This window comes from Malus sylvestris, chromosome 17 (assembly GCF_916048215.2).
Source record: "Malus sylvestris chromosome 17, drMalSylv7.2, whole genome shotgun sequence".
NCBI lineage: Eukaryota > Viridiplantae > Streptophyta > Magnoliopsida > Rosales > Rosaceae > Malus > Malus sylvestris.
The window spans coordinates 2,560,843-2,580,852 of NC_062276.1; the positions used below are offsets into that span (position 1 = coordinate 2,560,843).

At 38.8% G+C, this 20,010-nt stretch overlaps 5 protein-coding genes and 2 long non-coding RNA genes across 9 annotated transcripts; 2 read left to right on the forward strand and 5 right to left on the reverse strand.

The window, feature by feature from the left end:
* Positions 1 to 2,567: 2,567 nt before the first annotated feature.
* Positions 2,568 to 5,058, forward strand: LOC126610579 (formate dehydrogenase, mitochondrial-like). Its single transcript, XM_050278681.1, has 6 exons — positions 2,568 to 2,810; positions 3,035 to 3,206; positions 3,586 to 4,126; positions 4,256 to 4,380; positions 4,465 to 4,577; positions 4,666 to 5,058. The coding sequence occupies exons 1-6, from the start codon at positions 2,718 to 2,720 to the stop codon at positions 4,777 to 4,779; spliced, it is 1,158 nt and encodes a 385-aa protein (XP_050134638.1). The 5' UTR covers positions 2,568 to 2,717; the 3' UTR covers positions 4,780 to 5,058.
* A 298-nt stretch (positions 5,059 to 5,356) lies between these two features.
* On the forward strand, positions 5,357 to 6,811 carry LOC126610581 (uncharacterized protein At4g28440-like). 2 transcript variants are annotated; one of them, XM_050278683.1, is made up of 3 exons: positions 5,357 to 5,502; positions 5,867 to 6,103; positions 6,244 to 6,811. In XM_050278683.1, exons 2-3 carry the CDS (start codon positions 5,881 to 5,883, stop codon positions 6,468 to 6,470), a joined length of 450 nt encoding a protein of 149 aa, XP_050134640.1. In that variant the 5' UTR covers positions 5,357 to 5,502; positions 5,867 to 5,880; the 3' UTR covers positions 6,471 to 6,811. The 2 variants fall into 2 exon arrangements, with proteins under 2 accessions (XP_050134640.1, XP_050134641.1); XM_050278684.1 differs by having other exon boundaries at positions 5,398 to 5,574.
* A 200-nt stretch (positions 6,812 to 7,011) lies between these two features.
* On the reverse strand, positions 7,012 to 8,377 carry LOC126610580 (photosystem I assembly factor PSA3, chloroplastic). Its single transcript, XM_050278682.1, has 3 exons — positions 7,929 to 8,377; positions 7,514 to 7,678; positions 7,012 to 7,414 (listed from the first exon to the last, which is right to left on the reverse strand). Exons 1-3 carry the CDS (start codon positions 8,340 to 8,342, stop codon positions 7,088 to 7,090), a joined length of 906 nt encoding a protein of 301 aa, XP_050134639.1. The 5' UTR covers positions 8,343 to 8,377; the 3' UTR covers positions 7,012 to 7,087.
* Positions 8,378 to 9,113: 736 nt separating this feature from the next.
* Positions 9,114 to 12,031, reverse strand: LOC126610582 (peptidyl-prolyl cis-trans isomerase CYP38, chloroplastic-like). Of its 2 annotated transcripts, none has more exons than XM_050278685.1 (7): positions 11,663 to 12,031; positions 11,093 to 11,389; positions 10,797 to 10,996; positions 10,030 to 10,265; positions 9,778 to 9,920; positions 9,566 to 9,637; positions 9,114 to 9,482 (listed from the first exon to the last, which is right to left on the reverse strand). In XM_050278685.1, exons 1-7 carry the CDS (start codon positions 11,825 to 11,827, stop codon positions 9,255 to 9,257), a joined length of 1,341 nt encoding a protein of 446 aa, XP_050134642.1. In that variant the 5' UTR covers positions 11,828 to 12,031; the 3' UTR covers positions 9,114 to 9,254. The 2 variants fall into 2 exon arrangements, with proteins under 2 accessions (XP_050134642.1, XP_050134643.1); XM_050278686.1 differs by having other exon boundaries at positions 11,093 to 11,386; positions 11,663 to 12,029.
* Positions 12,032 to 12,629: 598 nt separating this feature from the next.
* LOC126610583 (bidirectional sugar transporter SWEET6a-like) lies at positions 12,630 to 14,824 on the reverse strand. The gene is made up of 6 exons (XM_050278687.1): positions 14,742 to 14,824; positions 14,470 to 14,506; positions 13,741 to 13,957; positions 13,472 to 13,633; positions 13,259 to 13,378; positions 12,630 to 13,135 (listed from the first exon to the last, which is right to left on the reverse strand). The coding sequence occupies exons 1-6, from the start codon at positions 14,782 to 14,784 to the stop codon at positions 12,980 to 12,982; spliced, it is 735 nt and encodes a 244-aa protein (XP_050134644.1). The 5' UTR covers positions 14,785 to 14,824; the 3' UTR covers positions 12,630 to 12,979.
* A 2,361-nt stretch (positions 14,825 to 17,185) lies between these two features.
* On the reverse strand, positions 17,186 to 18,037 carry LOC126610584 (uncharacterized). Its single transcript, XR_007618577.1, has 2 exons — positions 17,698 to 18,037; positions 17,186 to 17,447 (listed from the first exon to the last, which is right to left on the reverse strand). It is a non-coding gene; the product is annotated as an uncharacterized LOC126610584 (long non-coding RNA).
* A 415-nt stretch (positions 18,038 to 18,452) lies between these two features.
* Positions 18,453 to 19,189, reverse strand: LOC126610586 (uncharacterized). Its single transcript, XR_007618578.1, has 2 exons — positions 18,953 to 19,189; positions 18,453 to 18,863 (listed from the first exon to the last, which is right to left on the reverse strand). It is a non-coding gene; the product is annotated as an uncharacterized LOC126610586 (long non-coding RNA).
* Positions 19,190 to 20,010: the final 821 nt, after the last annotated feature.

The window sequence follows — 20,010 nt, forward strand, 5'->3', positions numbered from 1 at the left end:
TGTATTTTCTTTTTGTCGATGGTGTATTTTTGCTTACCATTCTCATAACCATATATGTTATCGTTTGATGAATTTAAATTTTAAAATTTGTATCTAACAACAACATAGATTTTAAAATTTAAACTCATTTATTTGTTATAAATTGGATGGTGAGCATCACCATTATTTGACAAAATTTTTTATTATACCGGGAATAAGGTGCGGTATATCAAGTGTTACAAAACAATTTATTGAAATTATTTTATTTCAAGTATCCCATCATTTGTTTTGTCATTTATAACACTTGATATATCCAGTCATGTTCCTATTCATTACTTGAGAGAGTCGCGAACAAAAGTATTGTCTCTGTCGAAATTCAAGTTCGAGTTGAAGACCTCAAATGAAATAGTGACCTCCTCCCCCAAGTGTATACCTTGTCGGGTAAGTGTCGTTGGCGCTTGGGCACTTTTTGACCAAATGCATATCACGTGTGCCCACCAAAGTACAAAGAGCCCTTCACCACTTGCACGGGACACAACCACCAAATTTCTCCGGCCCGGCGGCTCAAAAGCCTCTGCAGAATCACAAAGGGCACAAATTGAATTGGAGGCGGATTGTTTGCCTTCCTGTTACCGTGTCATTCCCATCCTCTCTTATTTATATGGTCACGGTTAAGCTACGTCAATATTTTATATTTATTTTTTTAATAGAGATAATAAAACAAAAAACAATAGGAATATAAAATGTTAACGTGGCTTAACCGTGACCGCACAAATAAAAGGGAATGGGAAGGGCACGGTAACAAGAATGCAAACAATCTACCTCCAATTGAATTTGGATAAGTCTACTCTAAGAGCAAGTATAGTGGGAAGGACAAGGGTTAGGGGCAAGATGCTTTATTTGACCTCTTAATATGCAATTATTCATGAAATTTAGCTGTTTTAATCGTGTGAAAGATTAAGGGCTAAAAAGTGTTAAGTGACTTGTTTTCGTTGGCTACCTGTGGTGTCCTAAACCGTCCTCTAAAAGAGTCCGGGCAAGAATTGGGGCTAATTTGGCCTCACAGGGAGCCTTGAATTCCAACTAGCCTAGGCTGATTGGATGCGGTATAAAGCTTTTCTTTGCAACTTAGGGCTAGATGTTCTTCTAGCCTGGCTAAAAGCCATCCGTTAAATATGTTCAAACATGAAGGACTTTTTGGTGCTAGTGTGTGGTATCTCAACTAAATCATGCATCGATACGTAAAAGTGTAAGATAAAACGTGATTGAAGAGGTTGAAATTTTATATAAAATCAATTTCAAAGCAAAATATTTTATTCTCTTATTTTGTATTATGATATATGGAGTTCCCTTGACTACTGAGTTCTTAGAAAATCACCTCAAAATTTAATTCGTTTGAAAGTGTTTTTAAAATAGCTGAAAACATTTTTTGTGAAATGTTTTAAAAACCAAACATTAATAAAAATTCAAATGGATTCTAAAAAACACTTTGGGTGCGTTTGTTGCATCGAACTGTCTTGGACTGGACTAGCTTCAGGGACTAAATTGGACTGGCTTAGACTAAACTAAGCTGGACTAACTTAGTGAAGCGTTTGATGCAGTGTCGGACTAAGAAGCAAGACTATAATATTATATTATTTAATCTATATTTATTAATATATTTTTTATATTTAATCTATATCAATTAATATTTTATTATTTCTTTATCATTTTCCATTTGTTCTAGACTCATCTTCTTCTCTAATATCTATGCCTCTCTCTTTATCATTTTCCATTTTTTACTCCGGCCCTCCGTCTCCTCCTTCCCCCTTCATTTTTCTTCTGTTTCACATATGTACCACTGTCCCCTCTTTTGTCTGTTCATCGGGAAATTTGGGCTGTGGGTTCGTCGGGAAGCAAATAGGGGGTTGGGTTCGCTGGGTTCCCAGGATGATGGAGATTGGCAAAAAGGCTAGATTTTGATGACTGGGTTCGCAGGATGTTGGTGGTGGTGGAGACGGGATTAGCAATCCTATAGTTTTCGAGGGGTTTAGCTAAGATCAGCGAGCAAAGGACTTAGTCGGCACGAGTCCGAGCTAATCCCATTTAACTTAGTCCTTTGCTATACCAAACATGGGTTATTAGTCCTAACTAGTTCAATCCTAGCAAAGAAGGTCAAACAAACGAGGCATTTAGGTATAAACACATCTCTTCTAAAAAACACTTAAAATCCTTTTGAAATCATTTTTAATCATTTTTAAAGTACTTTAAAACGAACCCATCTAATCAGACAGTTGCCAAGAGGAAGAGGAGAGATTTTTTAGTGTGGTCGTCATACGAAGTGGTAAATCACGTGTTGCTATATAAATGGTGAGATATATGTGCTACGTGTTGCTATTTAAATGGTAAATTTCTCACCACTTAAATAAAAACACATAATGTACTACGTGTATTCCCGTCACAACTAAAAATTTCTCGAGAAAAAAGAGTAGTTTCCGACAAGTACACTGTACACGTGTGGAGCATGCATTGGAAAATCGAAAAAGATCAGGTGGAGGTTGATGACGTGAAAGGGCAAAAGACTCGAAGGGAAATAATAAAAAAATAAGCTTCGAGGTGATGAAGAGGAGAGAAGCCGAGGGGGACTGAGCTCTCTTTTTATTTGCTTGTCTATAAATAAATGGGCAGAAAGCTTTGGGTTGCAGACAATTTTTAAGCATCATCTGGCAAACCAATTAGCAGGGAAAGCTTAAGAATCCATGGCGAGTAAGGGTGTGATTGCTTCTGCAGTTCGAGCTCTTGCTTCATCAGGAAGCTCAGCATCATCAACAACTTTCACCAGGCACCTCCATGTAAGCCACTCCATAATTTCACGGAATTTAATTCAGCAATTAATTAATTGTGATAATTCAGCTTGTTTAATTGCTGATCACCTCTTAAAAATGCCACCTTTAGCTTATGGGGCGATTGCGATTAACCAACTGAGCTACAAGTCTCTTGTTTTTTTTTTTTTAATTAAAAATTAAAAATCCAAATTTTGGGTTGTGTTGAATTGATGTGGTTTTGGTATGAGCAGGCATCTGGTGGAAGCAAAAAGATTGTTGGGGTGTTTTACAAGGCAAATGAGTATGCAGAATTGAACCCCAATTTTCTGGGTTCTCAGGAGAGAGCTTTGGGGATAAGGGACTGGCTGGAATCACAGGGCCACGAGTATATTGTCACTGATGACAAGGAAGGACCAGATTGTGGTTAGTAATTACAAAAATTGCTTCTTTAAGGCTATAATTAGTTTGCAGACGTGAGTTAAGCTCGTTGGTTATGTTAGTACCGCCGCCCACTTCCCCCGAGTTGGATTCACCTTCCTTGTAGATTAGAATAGTTTAGAATATCGCCTTGCCAGAAACACGAAAGAAAAGGGTACACTTTGCTGATTAATGTGATTGATTAGTGTTGGTTAAAAGCTTTTAGACTCAAATTATTTTAAACTTGTCCTGCTAGCATGTATATGGCATCAAAATTTCCCTAATCACTGACCGGTAACTTGTTAATTTGACAAGTTTTTCGGCTTTAAGATGAGTTTTCGTTGGACTTAAAAGCTGATTTTTCCTTTTGGTGCTGTTTGTTCAGAACTAGAGAAACACATTGAAGATCTTCATGTTCTCATAACAACCCCGTTCCACCCTGCCTATGTCACGGCTGAACGGATCAAAAAGGCCAAGAATTTGGAACTGCTTCTAACCGCTGGAATTGGCTCTGATCACATTGATCTGAAAGCTGCAGCTGCTGCTGGTTTGACAGTGGCAGAGGTCACGGGAAGCAATGTGGTTTCGGTTGCAGAAGACGAGCTCATGAGAATCCTCATTCTCGTCCGCAACTTCGTACCTGGGTATCAGCAGATTGTAACCGGGGAATGGAACGTTGCAGGTATTGCCCACAGAGCTTATGATCTCGAAGGAAAGACAGTGGGGACGGTTGGTGCTGGACGTATTGGTAGGCTTTTGCTCCAAAGGTTGAAGCCCTTCAACTGCAATCTTCTCTATCATGATCGCGTCAAGATTGACCCCGAATTGGAGCAACAGACTGGGGCAAAGTTCGAGGAGGATCTGGATGCAATGCTTCCGAAATGTGATGTTATCGTTGTCAACACACCACTTACTGAAAAAACAAGGTACTTGTGTCAAGGCTAATCTTCTGACTATTTTATTCCGTTCATTGATATTGTGACTCGGAGATGTTTGAAAAGATAGAACTGCAAAATGTAATACTATTCAAGCGGATGTGTGATCTTGTGACACAGAGGACTGTTTGACAAAGAAAGAATTGCGAAGTGTAAGAAGGGAGTCCTGATCGTTAACAATGCTCGTGGAGCAATCATGGACACGCAGGCTGTTGTCGATGCTTGCTCCAGCGGACACATTGCAGGTAGCTCATGAACAGGTCAATGTTAGTCGAATTAATTCAGTTGACTTTTGGCTAATCGTTTCATATAATTCTATGATTCCCCAGGTTACAGTGGTGATGTTTGGAACCCACAACCAGCTCCAAAAGACCATCCATGGCGATACATGCCGAACCATGCTATGACCCCTCATATATCCGGTACCACAATTGACGCACAGGTACATTTATTTTCAATGATTTTCTCCTTTACGCTCGCGGTTTCACTTCATATGTTCCCACAACTGAAATCCATCATGTAATGTGTAGTTGCGTTATGCTGCTGGGACGAAGGATATGCTTGACAGGTACTTCAAGGGAGAAGAATTTCCAGCACAAAACTACATTGTCAAGGACGGTAAACTAGCAAGCCAGTACCAGTAGTTCGGTGCTTGTGATGAAGTCTGCTACTTCGTGTTCGCTTGCAGACGCCAACGATGATGTAGCTCCATATGAATAATGTAGCCAAAAGCTTTCGACTTTAGGGTCTGTGCACCCAATGTTTTTATCTTCTTTGTTCCACCGGTTGTATAGCCGTATAGGGCACCGGTTTAATCTGAGCATGCGTTACTATGTCTCTGTGAGACTTGTGAGAGTATTTTCCCTTTCAATAATAAGAACTTGTTACTGTTCTAGTTCATAAATGGAAGAGCATTAACGGAATTTGTTATTAGCGCTACAAAATGCTCTCCGACTTGGAAAGAGTTTGTAATCAAGTGCTGAAAAGCATTATCTCTTCTCCGAGGTCCAGAGTTCGATTTTCTCTTGGTCAATATAGTTGTATCAAAAATGAAAAATTGCTCAAAACTGAAGCTTGAACAGTTGGACTTGTTTTTATATATATTCATAAAAATAGAAAATTCAATCTGGACCACACGTCCATTGAATTTGAAGACGTGTACAAACAGGATCTGCTCATGAAAATGTGGAAGATCAAACGGACGTTGGTCCAGTAACCTTTCGTTTCAAAAGGCGATTTCAACGGTCACAAATTCCACCACCACACACATACTCTCACTACTGTAAAAAACCAATTTCATCTCTCTCTCTCTCTCTCTCTCTCTGGATCTGCAATTTGTTGTGTGTGTGTGTCTCTCTCTCTAAACGGTAATTCCAAAGCTGAATCCTATCTGCATTTTCCTAGTTTTCTAGCAAAAATTCATCTGAAGAGAGATAAAGGTTCTTGCTTTTTTAGCTGCTGATTTTTTTTTTAATTTTCTATTTATTTTTTGTTCTGTTCATCATCATTCATCAAAGGCTACATCCCAATTGAGAATGTTTGACTAATGATGTAATTTGTGACCAATTACGAAGCTAAATGTTGCATCTTTGTGAACATTTGTGACGCTTTGTTCTTGTATCTTGTGGCAAATGTAGTTAAATTTGGGTTCTGGATTCATGTTTGTATTGGTTAAGATTGTTCGAGGTTGTTCGGATTGTTGATGTGTTTCTCTGTGTTGGGTTATCTTAGATTTTTTGCTAGAAATGGCGGAAACAAGACCGGCAAAGAGGAAACCCGTCTTCAAGAAGGTTGATCAGCTGAAACCGGACACCAAGGGACATACCTTGGTCGTGAAGGTTGTTAGCTCGAAGATGGTAATGCAGAAGGCCCGTCCTGATGGAATCCAAGTTCGTCAGGTGAGGATCGCGGAATGCTTGGTTGGAGATGAAACCGGAACCATCATTTTCACTGCCAGAAATGATCAAGGTAGTGTCTTTTATCCGACATTGATCTTTGATCTTATCTTGATTTTCCGGCGTCAACACTTTTTTACTTTTTTTGTTGTTGGATTGCACGGATTTTAGATGAGATTGTTCTTAAAATGTCTTTAAATTTCCTGTGGACAGTTGACTTGATGACAACTGGTGCAACAGTAATCCTGCGCAACGCGAAAATAGACATGTTCAAGGGTTCTATGAGGCTTGCTGTGGACAAATGGGGTCGAGTTGAAGTAACCGAACCTGCCAGCTTCTCTGTGAAGGAAGATAACAACTTGTCACTAGTGGAATATGAGCTGATCAATGTTAATGAACTGGTTAATCCTGGTGCTGGTGAAGTGGTTAACGCTGTTTGAAAAGTGACCTTCGCTAAGGCATTTCACATCCCCGCTTGGAAACAGATTTCGATCAGTATAAAGATATGGTTTTTCTGGTTAATGAGGTGGTGGTACATTGATATGTAGTTTTTCTCAGTGCCTGCCTAAGAAAGTTTCTTGTTTAGCAGACGTCGTGGAGCTATTTCTACGGGAGTCTACTTGTACGAGGGGAGCCATTGCAACTCTGGCCTACTACAGAGCTGGTAACTCCAATCAAATACTGTAAAAGGAACTTGCTTTTCTTTGATTTGTATTAGGCTATGAGTTGTTGCTGTTATGAGATTATCATATGGTTATATGCAAGTGGAGTTTCTGCCCTACGATTTTTCGTTGTAGTATTTTCCCTTCTATCCCCTACCGCCTTGTTTTCGGAAGTTTGGTTGGCTGGCGAATCCTCGATTGATAAGTTATCTGTCATATTTTTTCTTGGCTGGGAAGCAAGCAGAGGACCAACAGCTAGGAAGGTTTTCTCTAATTAGTTGTTTCGTAAACTTTGAAACAAAAACTGCGAATCCACGAGTAAATGATAAACTTGTACTATCATTAAATCTTGAATTTCTTTGCTTACAAGGTACAAGTGAGGAGAAGCACTTGAATCAAGTGTCTCTATCTCTATTTTGTTGAAGGAATTGGAGGTCCTTCATCTGCATTTGAACTGCTTCTTTCGATAGGGGCTTTGGCTCTCGAACGCTGCCATCAGTACTTCCATCGGATACTTTCTGTGCCTTTTCCTTAATAATCCGTTGCAGCTCAGACCGCTCAACGGATGGATAAACAGCCCTAAGCATTACATTCAGAAGTCTTTCATCTTCTTCTTCGATAGGATCCTTCCCGAAGCAACAGAGGTAAATCCCTTCAAGAGCTTTCTCAACCCGAATCTCCATAGGGATAACCGGTGTAGGAGCCTTTAGTTTCGCCCGTCTCTGCATTTTTCATACATCATTTTTAGTTAGAACAGTGAACAAAACTTTGAGCCACACATAAGTTAAACATGATCAAAACTTCGAACCAACCAAACCAACCTCCTTTGCCTCGTTGATCAAGGAAATGAAGTTCTGCTCTTCGAATTCGATATCATTTGAAACACGCAGCCTCGCCGCCCCTTCTAAAATCTCTTCGGATTTCAGAAGTCCGGCACCAATGGCTGCTACCCAACAGCACATTAGAACATAAAGAGGATCCCCTGCCTGCACAAAACATCAAAATCCAACTCAAAACTCGTCCATTTTTCCAAACTCAATCGCAAAGATTCACATTTCACACAAAAACACAAATTTAAAGGTGAGCATATGACTAGGTGCTTCCTCGGGAATCGCTTCCAAGTGCTTTTCTAGGAAGCACTTGAATTTTTAGTAACATATTCAACAAACTGCTTATGAACAGAAGTGGTTTTTAAAGAAGCATTTCCAAACGGGTCTTTAAAGATTCGATCTTTACCCGGCCTCGTCGATCTTGGAACTCATAAAAAGCTCTAGAATCATCAGTAGTGCACTTCTTCCCCACCCGCCTCCGAAACTCTGCGAAATCAACGGTGTCTCCACCGAGGCCTCCTTCGTCGCTGAGAATCCTCGCTATCAAACCGACAACCGGGAGTGAGCCGATGACCTTGCTGGCGAAGCTGGAGATGGAATTTGGGTTGTCCACATAAGCTTTAACAGAGAAAAATCCACTTGAGCTTGGGGCTTTGGAATTCCTGTGTCTCGTGGGGTCGCCATAGATTTGGCCGAGGTATAGCAGAGACGGAGAAATGGGGTGGCGGGAAGGGTTGCTGAGGTGGTGGTTTGCGGCGGTGGAGAGTTGGGGAGTGAAATTGGATTTGAGAGAAGGGGAAGTGGAAGATACAACCACCATGGTTGCAGAAGTGGAAGTTAATCTCGTTGGTCATCGATTAGCCTCCCATTTATATACGTTATCTTATCCCCTGATTTGGGTGAGGCCTAAAGAGAAATATGGGCGGGCCGAGCCCAATAAAAGGCCCATTATTTTCTACCAAACTTCATTTACAAGTACAATAATAATTTTTTTTAGTTTTTTTTTTAGTACATAAATATTTTTATACGAAGAGAATAAGGAGTTCGGCTAAGCCACACAATGGGTAGCCTAATTTGGTATCAAATTCGTCATCCATAAGATTCGAACCTAAGACAATTCACTTCCAAGTGAAGAGGAATACCACCAGACTGTAGTATTGAGTGTTAATTTTTTAAACAATTGATTTTGTTAGATTAGCTACTGACAAGATTCGAATTCACGCTGTTATGCAAGGATTAACTCCTTTCCACCACTATGATAAAATGCCACTTGCCAAATATAATTATAATTGAATTAGAGCTCGTTTGAAAGTTCTCTTAAAACAACTGAAAACATTTTTAGATTCAAAAGCAAATTAAGTGCTTTTTGAAAGAAGCACCAGATACATGCTTCTTGTAGGAAGCACTTAAAGTGCTTTTTTAAGATTCACTTAGATGTTTACTAAGAATTGGTTTATAAAACATCTTTACCAAAAGCACTTTCAATCATTTTAAAAATATTTCCAAACGAGCACTTATATAGGGATGTGCTATCCACACATCATTTTTTACTTCCAACATACCCCTTTCAATTTTTGATTGTCGGATCAAATAAACTGAATGATGTTGGTTTATTAAGAAAACACCAAGTGAATACATTACACCCTCCAAACAAATGCTACAAATTCTCTCAAAACAATACGACGGTCTGCCGGATCCCGGAATAAATTTACAAAGTAGTACAGAATGTTCCCTAGCCAGCAATCTTGTAGCTCGGATTGGCAAGATTTTCCAGGCCAGACACCACTTGGATCGATTCTATAACGTCACCAACTTTCAAATCTGCCAAGAAATCTTCGTTCTGTGTGACATATCCAAACACTGAGTACCTACCATCCAATATGTTGGAATTGCTTGGAGTTAGCTCACTTTCCTTGAGCAGCCAGAACACTTGGCTGGAAGCAGAATTGTCCTCAAATTCCTGCCAACAAAATTTGGAAACCATTTATTCTCAACTTCTGAATTGATCAAACGAGAAAAGATGAACCACGACATTGATCTTACATCTCTCGCCATAGCCATTGTTCCGAACGCATTGAACGGAAGCTTTGTTTGTGCCTTGTATAGCCCGAGCTCCTGTCAGAATACGAATTTCGTAATCCATGTCTAGATAATATAAGCAAATAAATTCCTATACCTTCTTTCGTCGGATACATTATACGTGCAACTAATTAACAGAAACACATAAACGCAGAGGGAAGGTGTGAGAAGCTTACTTCCAAGGTTTCTCCATAAAAAGGTAATTTCTCTCCCTCGACCGTGATTTCTAATGGTATTGCCCTTGTTTTCTCTGTACTTGGATCTATGAAACCCTCTGCAGGTCCTTCAGGGTCACCAGTTTGTACAACAAAACCATCCGCTGTAAGCAAAAGCAAAGCCAAGTCGAAATTTTAAGTTTTGAGGTCAGATGAACTAGTAAACATAAAATTGAAATACATAAGAGTTACATGTTTACTATGCGATGTTACCTCGTTGGATTTCCATGCCGTCATAGAAGTGTCGTTCCACCAAATCTACAAAGTTCCCGGCAGTTACAGGGGCGTTGTAACCATCAAGAACGATACGGAAGACACAATCAGAAAGGCTGGGATTGTCCTTAACCTTGACCTTCATATCCACCGTCGCTCTCCCCTTCAACAGAGGCATGCTTTGGTATTCTTCAGGCACTTGGTAAGGGAATCCGTCCACCATATCCTCTTCAACACTGCAGAAACCCAATGCCCCAGGAAGATCTCAGCTGCAGTCAATGACAAGCGCATATATGAGGATACGCATGTTATAACTGACAATCCTCGCACATTTCAATGTCTTTTCAGCTCTAGCTCTAACCTACACTAGGGGGCGTAGGCGGTGTTGTTTTGTAATAGTGAATGCAAACAATGCCGGCTGATTCAGTCTCGGTTTTACTAATGTTCTTTCTATTGCTCGGTGTGACATAGGACCAGAAGAGCAGATAAAAGCAGCAAATCCCGACATGAATAGTAATCCTGCGTGCATAGTATTTTCTGAGTTTTCGGTGTCTGATTTAGCCCGAAAATACCTTTTTGGAAAGGGAACGACGAGCCAGTGTCTTGCTCATAAACACGGAAAGTCTTTTGCAGCTATTTCAGACAGAAAAAACCTACATTTTGGTTTTCTGTTTTACATTTTTCATGCTGATCAATCAAGTGTAACGAAATTAGAAAGCCAAGATTGTTGACCATATCACAAGTAAATTTTTGTACCAAATACTCACCCCCCAACATATTGAAGTAGCTCCTTCTGTTTTGCTGCTACTTCATCTCTATTTCTATCCTCCACAATCTGCTGAAGCTCCTTCATTCCAGCTTCCAGCTTGCCAAGCAATTCAACTCCGTGTTCCTTCTTCGATTCAGCTAATCCAGATACAACTAAAGACTTCCCCTGCGTCAGTGCTCTAGACGCCTGCCTCAAATTCTGCATCCCAATTCAGTGTCTCGGTCACCATCTTTCCAAACTCCACATACATAAACACAATGAAGGCAATGAAAGAAATTGTTTGATGAATTTTACCCTTTCAGCGGAATCGAGTGCTTTGACCCCAGCTACCTTGAGACTCTCAGTGATGTCTTCAAGCGGTTTCTGTACTTCCCTGATAGCTTTGTTATCAATAGGCAGAGCATATCTCAGCAATGCCCCCGGGTCCTTTATCGGCGGTCCAGAGATCAGTACAGCCAGATCAGGCACCACTGGATTAGCCGCCGCATAGGCATTGCTACACCAATCCAATGCAGGAACTCCTGTCATTAATCCCACCGCCAACGCTATCGAAATCGCGCACTCCTTGATGGAGAATGACTTCCCTTTCTGCTGAAACAAGTGAAAATGCTTAGTGGGTTCTATGTACAATCAATATTTGCAACAAAAGATCTTCCCTTTCTGCTTAAACAAGTGAAGATGCCCAATGGGTTCTATGCACATTCAACTTTTTTGCAGAAAAATGTCACAGCTTTCTGAAAAGATTCTAATTTAACAAAGTACCCAATATTCTATACAGTTCATATATTCTAATTTGTAAAAATAAATTAATTTCCAAGAATTTGATAGAATAAAATTGCAGAAAATGTAAACAAAAAATGGCACCTGTTGGTTGTGGATCTGGCATTGAATAGGGAGTGGCGAGGAACGGCGGGTGGCAAGGTGGTTGTGGGAAATTGGGAAGGGAGGGCGGTGGCGGCTGAAGAATTTGGTGGAGGAGGAGGAAGCTGGAGAAGCAGCAGAGTAGGGGCAGGAGAGGAGGGCTGCCATTGGAGTTTGACAATTTGCAGGATTCTAATTCGTTGACATGAGCAGGCTGAGAGAGATAGGAGGAGGGGGATGGAGGGGGATTGGGTAATCGGTTGGATAAGGTGATTGGTGAGTTGGGGTTGGTTTTGCTGCAGACTTGCTGCTCTGTTGGTCTCTCTCTCTCTCTCTCCTCTCTCTCTCTCTCTCTCACTCATATAACAAAATAATGGGAGATTTATGGCAGCCTGGCACATGGGGATTTTGAGTCTTCGACTCTTTGGATAAGATATTTTCAACTCTTTGGATTTTGAGTCTTCGATTTTTCACTTGGGATGGAAATATTTGAACAGTACACGTATTTAATTACTTGTCTAATCGACAGTACAAGTATTTAATTACTTGTCTAATCCACGTTTGTTATGTGATGAATTGACCATGAAAGGGCATATCTCTCGAGTTTTTTCCCTATATAGTTTTGACCATGATAGTGTTTCGACCTCTAGAACTCAAAGTTTGATTGAATTGGTGAAGGAGAGCACCCCTTGAGTCTTGACTAGGGTAGTGTTTTGTCTCCTTGAACTCAAGTTTGACTCTGGTGCTGTGTAAACACAAAATCTCTCCTTAATAGGGGACTTACCATTCTCGAATAGGGTTTGAATATTAATTATTTGAGAGGTGATATAAGAACAACTGGAAAAGATAAATCAAATTCAAAACTTAAAGTGTAAAGGTGAATGCTATCAACCGGCATAGCTACAAACTCATTACGAAATGAGTCTTGAATCTGGACGCAAATGAATATTTTTGGGCTTACCAATAACAATAATGTTTGACCGAAAAGAGTAACAACGAGTTTCGTTGCTACTCTTTCCATCCATGATCCATTAACCAAAGAAAAATAGCACAAAAAGTTGGTGCACATAAAGACATTTGCCAAAGCATAAACTGTCACTAAAATTAAATCCAAAACCTAAAAAAAAATTGCCTATGCAGTGCTTCAGTTACCCGTCACTGCTTAGCAAAAATGAAATATTTACAATCTTGAAAACCCGAAATTAATCAGGCAAGAGAAATTAAAATGTACTAGAAAAATTTTCCATATCAAAACTAAGGCGAAGGTGAAGAAAAAAGTTAAAAAACTTGAACGGAATCCGGTGATGCGGAGTAAAATCATCAGACTATAGCTGCTCCGGTAGCTGTATCAGAGAGCTGCACTTCTGTTGTAGGCTTTCCGGCGACGTCCTTACTGTCCTTCGGAGTGGACTTGTAGTACCATGCATAAAGAACGAGTTGAACCAAACCAGAAAGTGCACCGAGACTGTTGCTAATCTGCATTACATAATTAAAATGCACATTAAGCAGCATGTTTGAGGCTAATCCGAGAAGTAAAAACTTAATCGGTCACAGCGAAAGTACGTTAAAAGTTGTTTGTAATTAGTAATTAGTAATTACCAGGATGTAGATGTCAAACTTGATGAGAGCATAAGCGGTCCAGATCAAACCATTGAGGAAGTTGGTCAGTGAGAGGTAAAACGGCATGTACTCGACACTCTTGGTCTTGATCACTTTCGCCTAGCGGAAAGAAAACACGAAATCATGACAAACTTAACGTAATCCAACCGAAAAATTAGGGAACTAAGCGCGGATTAATCGATAATTACTTACCATGATAGTAAGAGGGGAAGAGTACATAATGATGTTGAAAATATCGCAGATGATACCAACCACCATAGACCTGTTCTTGGTGCCGTGCACGCATAGCAGAGTGATCAGAACCACCGCGGCGAAGAAGATTACTTCACCGGCAAGCCATAAACCCACCTTCTTCTGCAAAATTTGATACAATAAACAGAACAATACTATATTAACATACAAACAAAATGCGATTAGGGGCGAAATTAAGAGTGTACGTAGTTAGTTGATTAATTACGTACCCTTCCTTTGGCCGAAGCATAAACGACGAAGATAGTGAGGTAGATGACCTCGAGAGCAAGGCCGATGGCGTTAATGGTGACCACAAGAGTGCTGTCAGGGTGAACAAACGGCATGCCGTAGAAGATCCAGAACAAGCAGTTCAGTACTGTTGCCATGTAAGGGTCCGGCTTGAACTCCTCCGTGTCCTTCTTCTTAATGATTTTCCAAAATGTAGGACTGCGTATCCCCAAGATTAATACATGTTTAATTAAATCAGAATTTCTTAGAACAAACAAAATTTAAGCTTAATTTAATTTAATTAAAGTAAAGTAAAATTCATTAAATACTTGCACAAAATCTCATATTTCAGATACAAAAGTAAATTAATTTAATTTAATTTAATTAAAGTAAATGAGAAAATCTCATGTTTCAGATGAAATTAATTAAACAAAACATGCCAATATTTCATAGATTCAGAAAGCATGCTTGTACTTTAATGCATGTAATTAACAGGAACTAATCAAAGTAGAAACTAGCTGATTAACTAATTAAGCTGGTTCAGTAATTAATCGTACGGTCATCATCACGTCCCAATCCAAAAGAAAACTCAGTTCAGTACATAATTTCACTAGTTAATCACCGATTTAAACTCATCTAATCACGCATTATCGATTATTCACGCAACAAGAACAGCAAAATCATCACTGATCGAGATCATCACAAACGAGAGAGAGAGAGAGAGAGATTACACAGGGGAGAGAAAAAGCCCGAAGGAGATGACATTCCCTGCACACGATCAAAAACCAAACAAACAAACACAAAAATCAGAACGCTAATTAATCATCATTATCTCTCTGATTTACAAACTAATTACATTACGATCAGAAAATTAAGAAAAATCACAAACTAACAACAACAAAAATCCACAAAATCGAAGCATGAGCAGCATAGCTATAGCTAGAAGATGAAGAGCGTGACGGAAGAAATCAAAGGGTTTTTATACTGTACGGAGCGCACGTACCGATAATGCCTACGACGTTTCTTGCTGCTTCAGCGCTCACCATCTTTGCAGAGCTAGAGAGAGGAAGCTAGAGAGAGAATCAGAAAATCTAGAGCGAGAGAGAGGGTGTGTGAGATTTTGAGAGAACGGACGGCTGATATTTATAGAGGCAGCAGCTGGCGAGTAATTCGAATCCTTGTACAATTGAATTTCCATTTTATTTATTTTCTGGATAATTTTTATTTTTATTTTTCGCATTTATCTCGGATTTTACAGGTTTCCGGAGGCGGGACGAACTCGCTCGTGTATCGGACTCTGTCCGGATGATCAGGAACCGGGTTACGATTCGATCTGGGCCGTCGATTTTGTTGTTTGGGGCGCAAGGAAATGGCGCGGCGAAGCGGCGCGGTGTGGTTTTTGGCGTGCATGAGTGTTGCATGGAATCCGAGCTCTCTACTGTTTCAGGTGGTTACGACGGTTACGGAAATGGGTCTTGGTTTCCAAGTTAATTACTTACTCTGCCATCGTTTCGGATTGGAGGCGCCATACACGTGTTGCCTATTTATCCGGTGGCTTTTTTCTGTCAACCAATTAGTAACGTACATAAATTGTACATGGAGTTGGTTAATCCTAATTAGCAGCCTAAACCCAATTACGATTTGGATAAGAGTGTTAATTATGCATGGATGACACTAATTTAGATTATATCCATATTGGAAAAGATTATATAAGACTTTGTGTACAATAGAGAAATTAAATGGACGTCGATGGTACAGTATCATAATTCAATTCCGATATTATGTGAGTAAGTTAAAACACACAAGGAATTATCATTCTAATTCGAATTGTATATAAGTTTTTTCTAGGGCAGAAGGGCTAGGTGTAAGACAGAATCCTAGGTCGATTGAAATAAGGAATATAAATTTCATTGGAAGTTGAATTCTATTTCTTCTAGCTCAAGTTATTCTGAAGTTAGCCAAAGGTTATATGAACTTTAATATGTATGTTTTTTTGTCACGAGTAGTAGAATATTCGTGAGCTACATGTATATATTATTTTCGCCAGGCAAAGGCTAAGTATTTGAACTCAATGTTTAAAATATCAAAATAGGTAGAAATATCGATATGCAAATTTATGGAAATATTGATGGATATCATCAATATCAACATTGGTAGCCTTCGACGAAATATGGCCAATTTGCAATGAAGTGGGTTATCAACTCACTCAAATTTAATCGCAATTAAAGAAAAGTTTCTCAAACAAAATTTCAAAAGTTTGAAATCTGGATTCCTGTAAAAAATTTATAGTGAATCAGTAAATATAATCGATACTCATCAATTTTCCTATATTTCGCGCCTTATAGGGTGAAGTTTGCATTTTTCCTCTGTTTCCATATCGATTCTTGATTTTTAGATATTTTAATGGAAATAATGACAATTTCGTGAATATTTTAAACACTGGTTATAGTTGATAATGTTTGTACCCTAAAAGTGATACATTTACGTGATTTTTCCATCTGTTTTCGCTCAATAATCAAACCCTAAAGATGGTGATATATGGACGGGAAGTCAAGTGCTATATCCATTTTGGGGTTTATAGATTTAGACAATCGATTTGGACACTCCCAAAGTCCAAAAGATATTTCGATTACGGTTTTCTGTTACATTTACTACAAGCAAAACGGACAATTAATCAATTTATATTAAGAGTGTATAAAATAGGATAAGTAAAAGACTTCTGTGACTAATGAGGGGAGTAAAAGGCAAACCAGTGGCTAATGATGCTTAAAATACAAAAATACAACAAATACATCTTTGGGATTGAACTTGGGAGAAATTCTTCAGTGTGTTCGGAACACATGCGGTACATGACATGTTATTATACAATTGGAGGAATACTTGAAAAAAAAAAAAAAAAAACTTTTCCAATTGTATTATGACATGTGATGTACCACCCCGTATTCCGGACACACTTGAAAAAATTCTCGAACTTGAGTCACCTATCAATTAAAGTAACCAATCTTAGTAAGTAATTAAACTCAAGAATCTGTCAAAAAACTGTTAGATCAATTGTTAAAACGCTTCAACCGTTATAGATAGATTCATCAACTATCAACTGTTAAAACGCTTCAACCGTTATAGATAGATTCATCAACTATCAACTGTTAAAACGCTTCAACCGTTATAGATAGATTCATCAACTATTGGCGACTAATTGAATAAATCTAACCGGGCACAAATTGGGACATGATTGTGATTGGGTCACCGTGTTCTTGTAGTGAGAAACTTCGACGAGGCTGTCTGACCAATATAGAATGAGACTAGCGCTGAGTCGTGCAGGAATGAAATCCAGTGGGACAATTGGAACCTATTGCTGCTATAACTTGAAGAGAATAAAAATGTTGTCCCTTTCAGTGGCGGAACCAGAATTGCGTCAATGTGGGGTGCTAAATTGCGATAGTGTGGTTAAGTACGAATCAACGTTTTAAATCGCGATAGTGTAACACTACGTGCTTTATCCCTTAAGCTTCAATGCGTTTATACATATTGCCTACACTGGGCAGATCACAGATACTGGCTCCGAGCCTGACAGTGCTCCCCTTTCAACATTCCCAGAGTTTTGTGGCATCATGGGCGGGTCTATTGGACAGATGCAAACTTCAGTCCAGCAAAAGTAAGACTGCTTGTTGGATTTTCTGGGCCTTTACAAGTCCATCAATTAGGGTACCTGCAGCTCCTTAAAGTAAGATTGCTCACAGATGCATAACCAGCTGAATTGCAGTAGTATTGGTGGGTAAGAAATCTGATGATGAATCTATTAATATATTAAATCATGTGGTTAGAAAGGTTCAGGGATATAATATGTGCTAGATGAGCCAAGCTCCACCAGCCTTGATATTAATTAATTAGTTTAATATATCTACACACGTGTTTGCACTTCTTATCACGTAAATAACCTGTGCTACATAAAAATTTACCTGGCTCCCCAAAGAAGAGAATATGTGGTGTCCTTGAGTTGTTTCTCTCTGATTATGTGATAAGTGAAACATAAACAAAAGTGTATACATACATCCGATTACAAGACAAATTCTCTCCGCGATCAGCCAAAGCCACCGATGGCAAAGACAAAGGCATTTGACTTGATAGGTGAAATGGATGTGACATGTAGTTGCATTTGGAGAGAGAGAGAGAGAGAGAGAGAGAGAGAGGAGCCATTATACTTGTTCTACTTTTTATGTTGGCGACGGGTAATATTTATGGCCATTATCGACCATACACACACAGAAACATATCCTTCTCAGGTGCCTGGTGCCCTCCTCCTTTCACTAGAAGAAAAAAGCTCATCTATCACGGTGAATGCCCGTGATAAATTGCAATCTACCACGGACACTGTGCCCGTTAGTATTCTGGATGTGATAAAAAGTCTCAGTTTCTACCACAGGCTATGTCCGTTGTCAAATGCAATATAACCACGGATTGTACCCGTGGTAGATTGAGATCTAACACCACATGCTATTACCGTTGTCGATTACTAATTGACCACATTTAATGCCCGTTATAAATTATTTTCCAAAATTAAAAAAAAAATATTTAACAAATATATATATATATATATATTGATTGATTTATTTATATATTTTAGTACAGAATAATCAACAAAATTGCATATTTACTACAATATAATAATTACATAAAAAATACTTGATACTATTATAACATAATTTAAAAATACTTGAGTTTCCAAATGAATACATAAACAACAAAAGTCATAAAGTACTATCCATGTAGTGCCTAATGAATACATAAACAACGGAAGTCATAAAATACTATCCATGTAGTGCCAAAGTACCATTTTCTAGTCTAAGTACGAACTAAAATTACTCTCCAACTCAGACGTACTTTGATGGCCAGGCAATTGTACTAGATATAGCATCCTCCACAACACAAAATTCACTTGTAGGGCGGTACAAAGATATATTCTCCACTCTTACCCAAACTTTCCATCAATCAGGATCAAGCACCATGTGATGAACTTTCACCTCAGGATTTGTTGATTCTATTTCTCCAGTTGCAACAACTTGTCCATTTCCGAGCCAATTTAGTAACTTGCATGAAGACCCTCGTAAAATACCAACAGGTTTAACTAGCATAAAGAAACCAAATAAGAACATCAATTTCAAATGATTAAGTTATCAAACTATTTAACAATTATTATCAAGCGTGTGTTACTACCTGAGAAGTGGCTTTAGACCTTTCTTTTCTCTTAATGTTGTCTCTTTCTATGTTTGGACTACTTCTCTGTGACAACCGAACATGGAAGACACAAAATTCGAACAACTTATATCAAAATATCATAAGTTTTATAAGCTAACTATTTAGTACTTGTTCTCGTATACTTGGGAACTAGCTTTGGAAGCTTGTCTAGAAGCATCATCAGCTTCTCGTGCACTTCTTCTATCACATTGTATCTAATAACAAAACAAAAACAGTTGAATTATCAACATCTGCTATGTCTTAATATATTAATTTGTACACAGGAATGGCCTCACAAAACAAAAATAATTTAATTATCTAATAACAAAACAGAAATTTGCTCTGCCGCCGATGGAGCCACAAAGAAGGAAATTGGCCGAGCAAAAGAATACATATTGAAACAACTAGGATTAGAGAATGGTCAGTGGAGATGCGAACAATACATGCTGGGGACTTTATGGTGAAAAGTTTTTTGTGAAAAAGGTAGAGAAATTCATACAAAAAGACACATAGAAACCATCTTCTTAGCAATCAATATTATATAAAATAAAAAAAGTGAACAAGCATTTTCTTTACAATGTTTACACTAGTATAGTCGAATTTGCAGTTTCAATTGATCGAAGTATTACTACTGCATATCTTTTTTCCTTATATATAACTGGTTCGTGCTCTGTGTGTGTGTGTATATATATATATATGCACGTGTATAAATAGAGTAAAGCAGAACCTAAACTTCATGGGCAAGTCATCAAAATCTGAACAAATAGTTTTCAATTCAACAACCACAAATTCAAAAAGCATTCTAGCCGATAGCTACATACCCCAATCGTAATCATGCATATACAAATCACAAATTCAAAACCCTAGCTCCCAAATTAACCAGCTCAAAATCTGAACGAAAATTGAATTAATTTAAATTAAAACCTGCTAAGAATAGGAGTGCCGACCCTCGCAAGCAGGGCTCTCATCGAAGTTCTTAGAAGGGTACTTGGCGGAGACCATGCCGACCTCGAACACCAAGTTGTCGCCGCTCGACC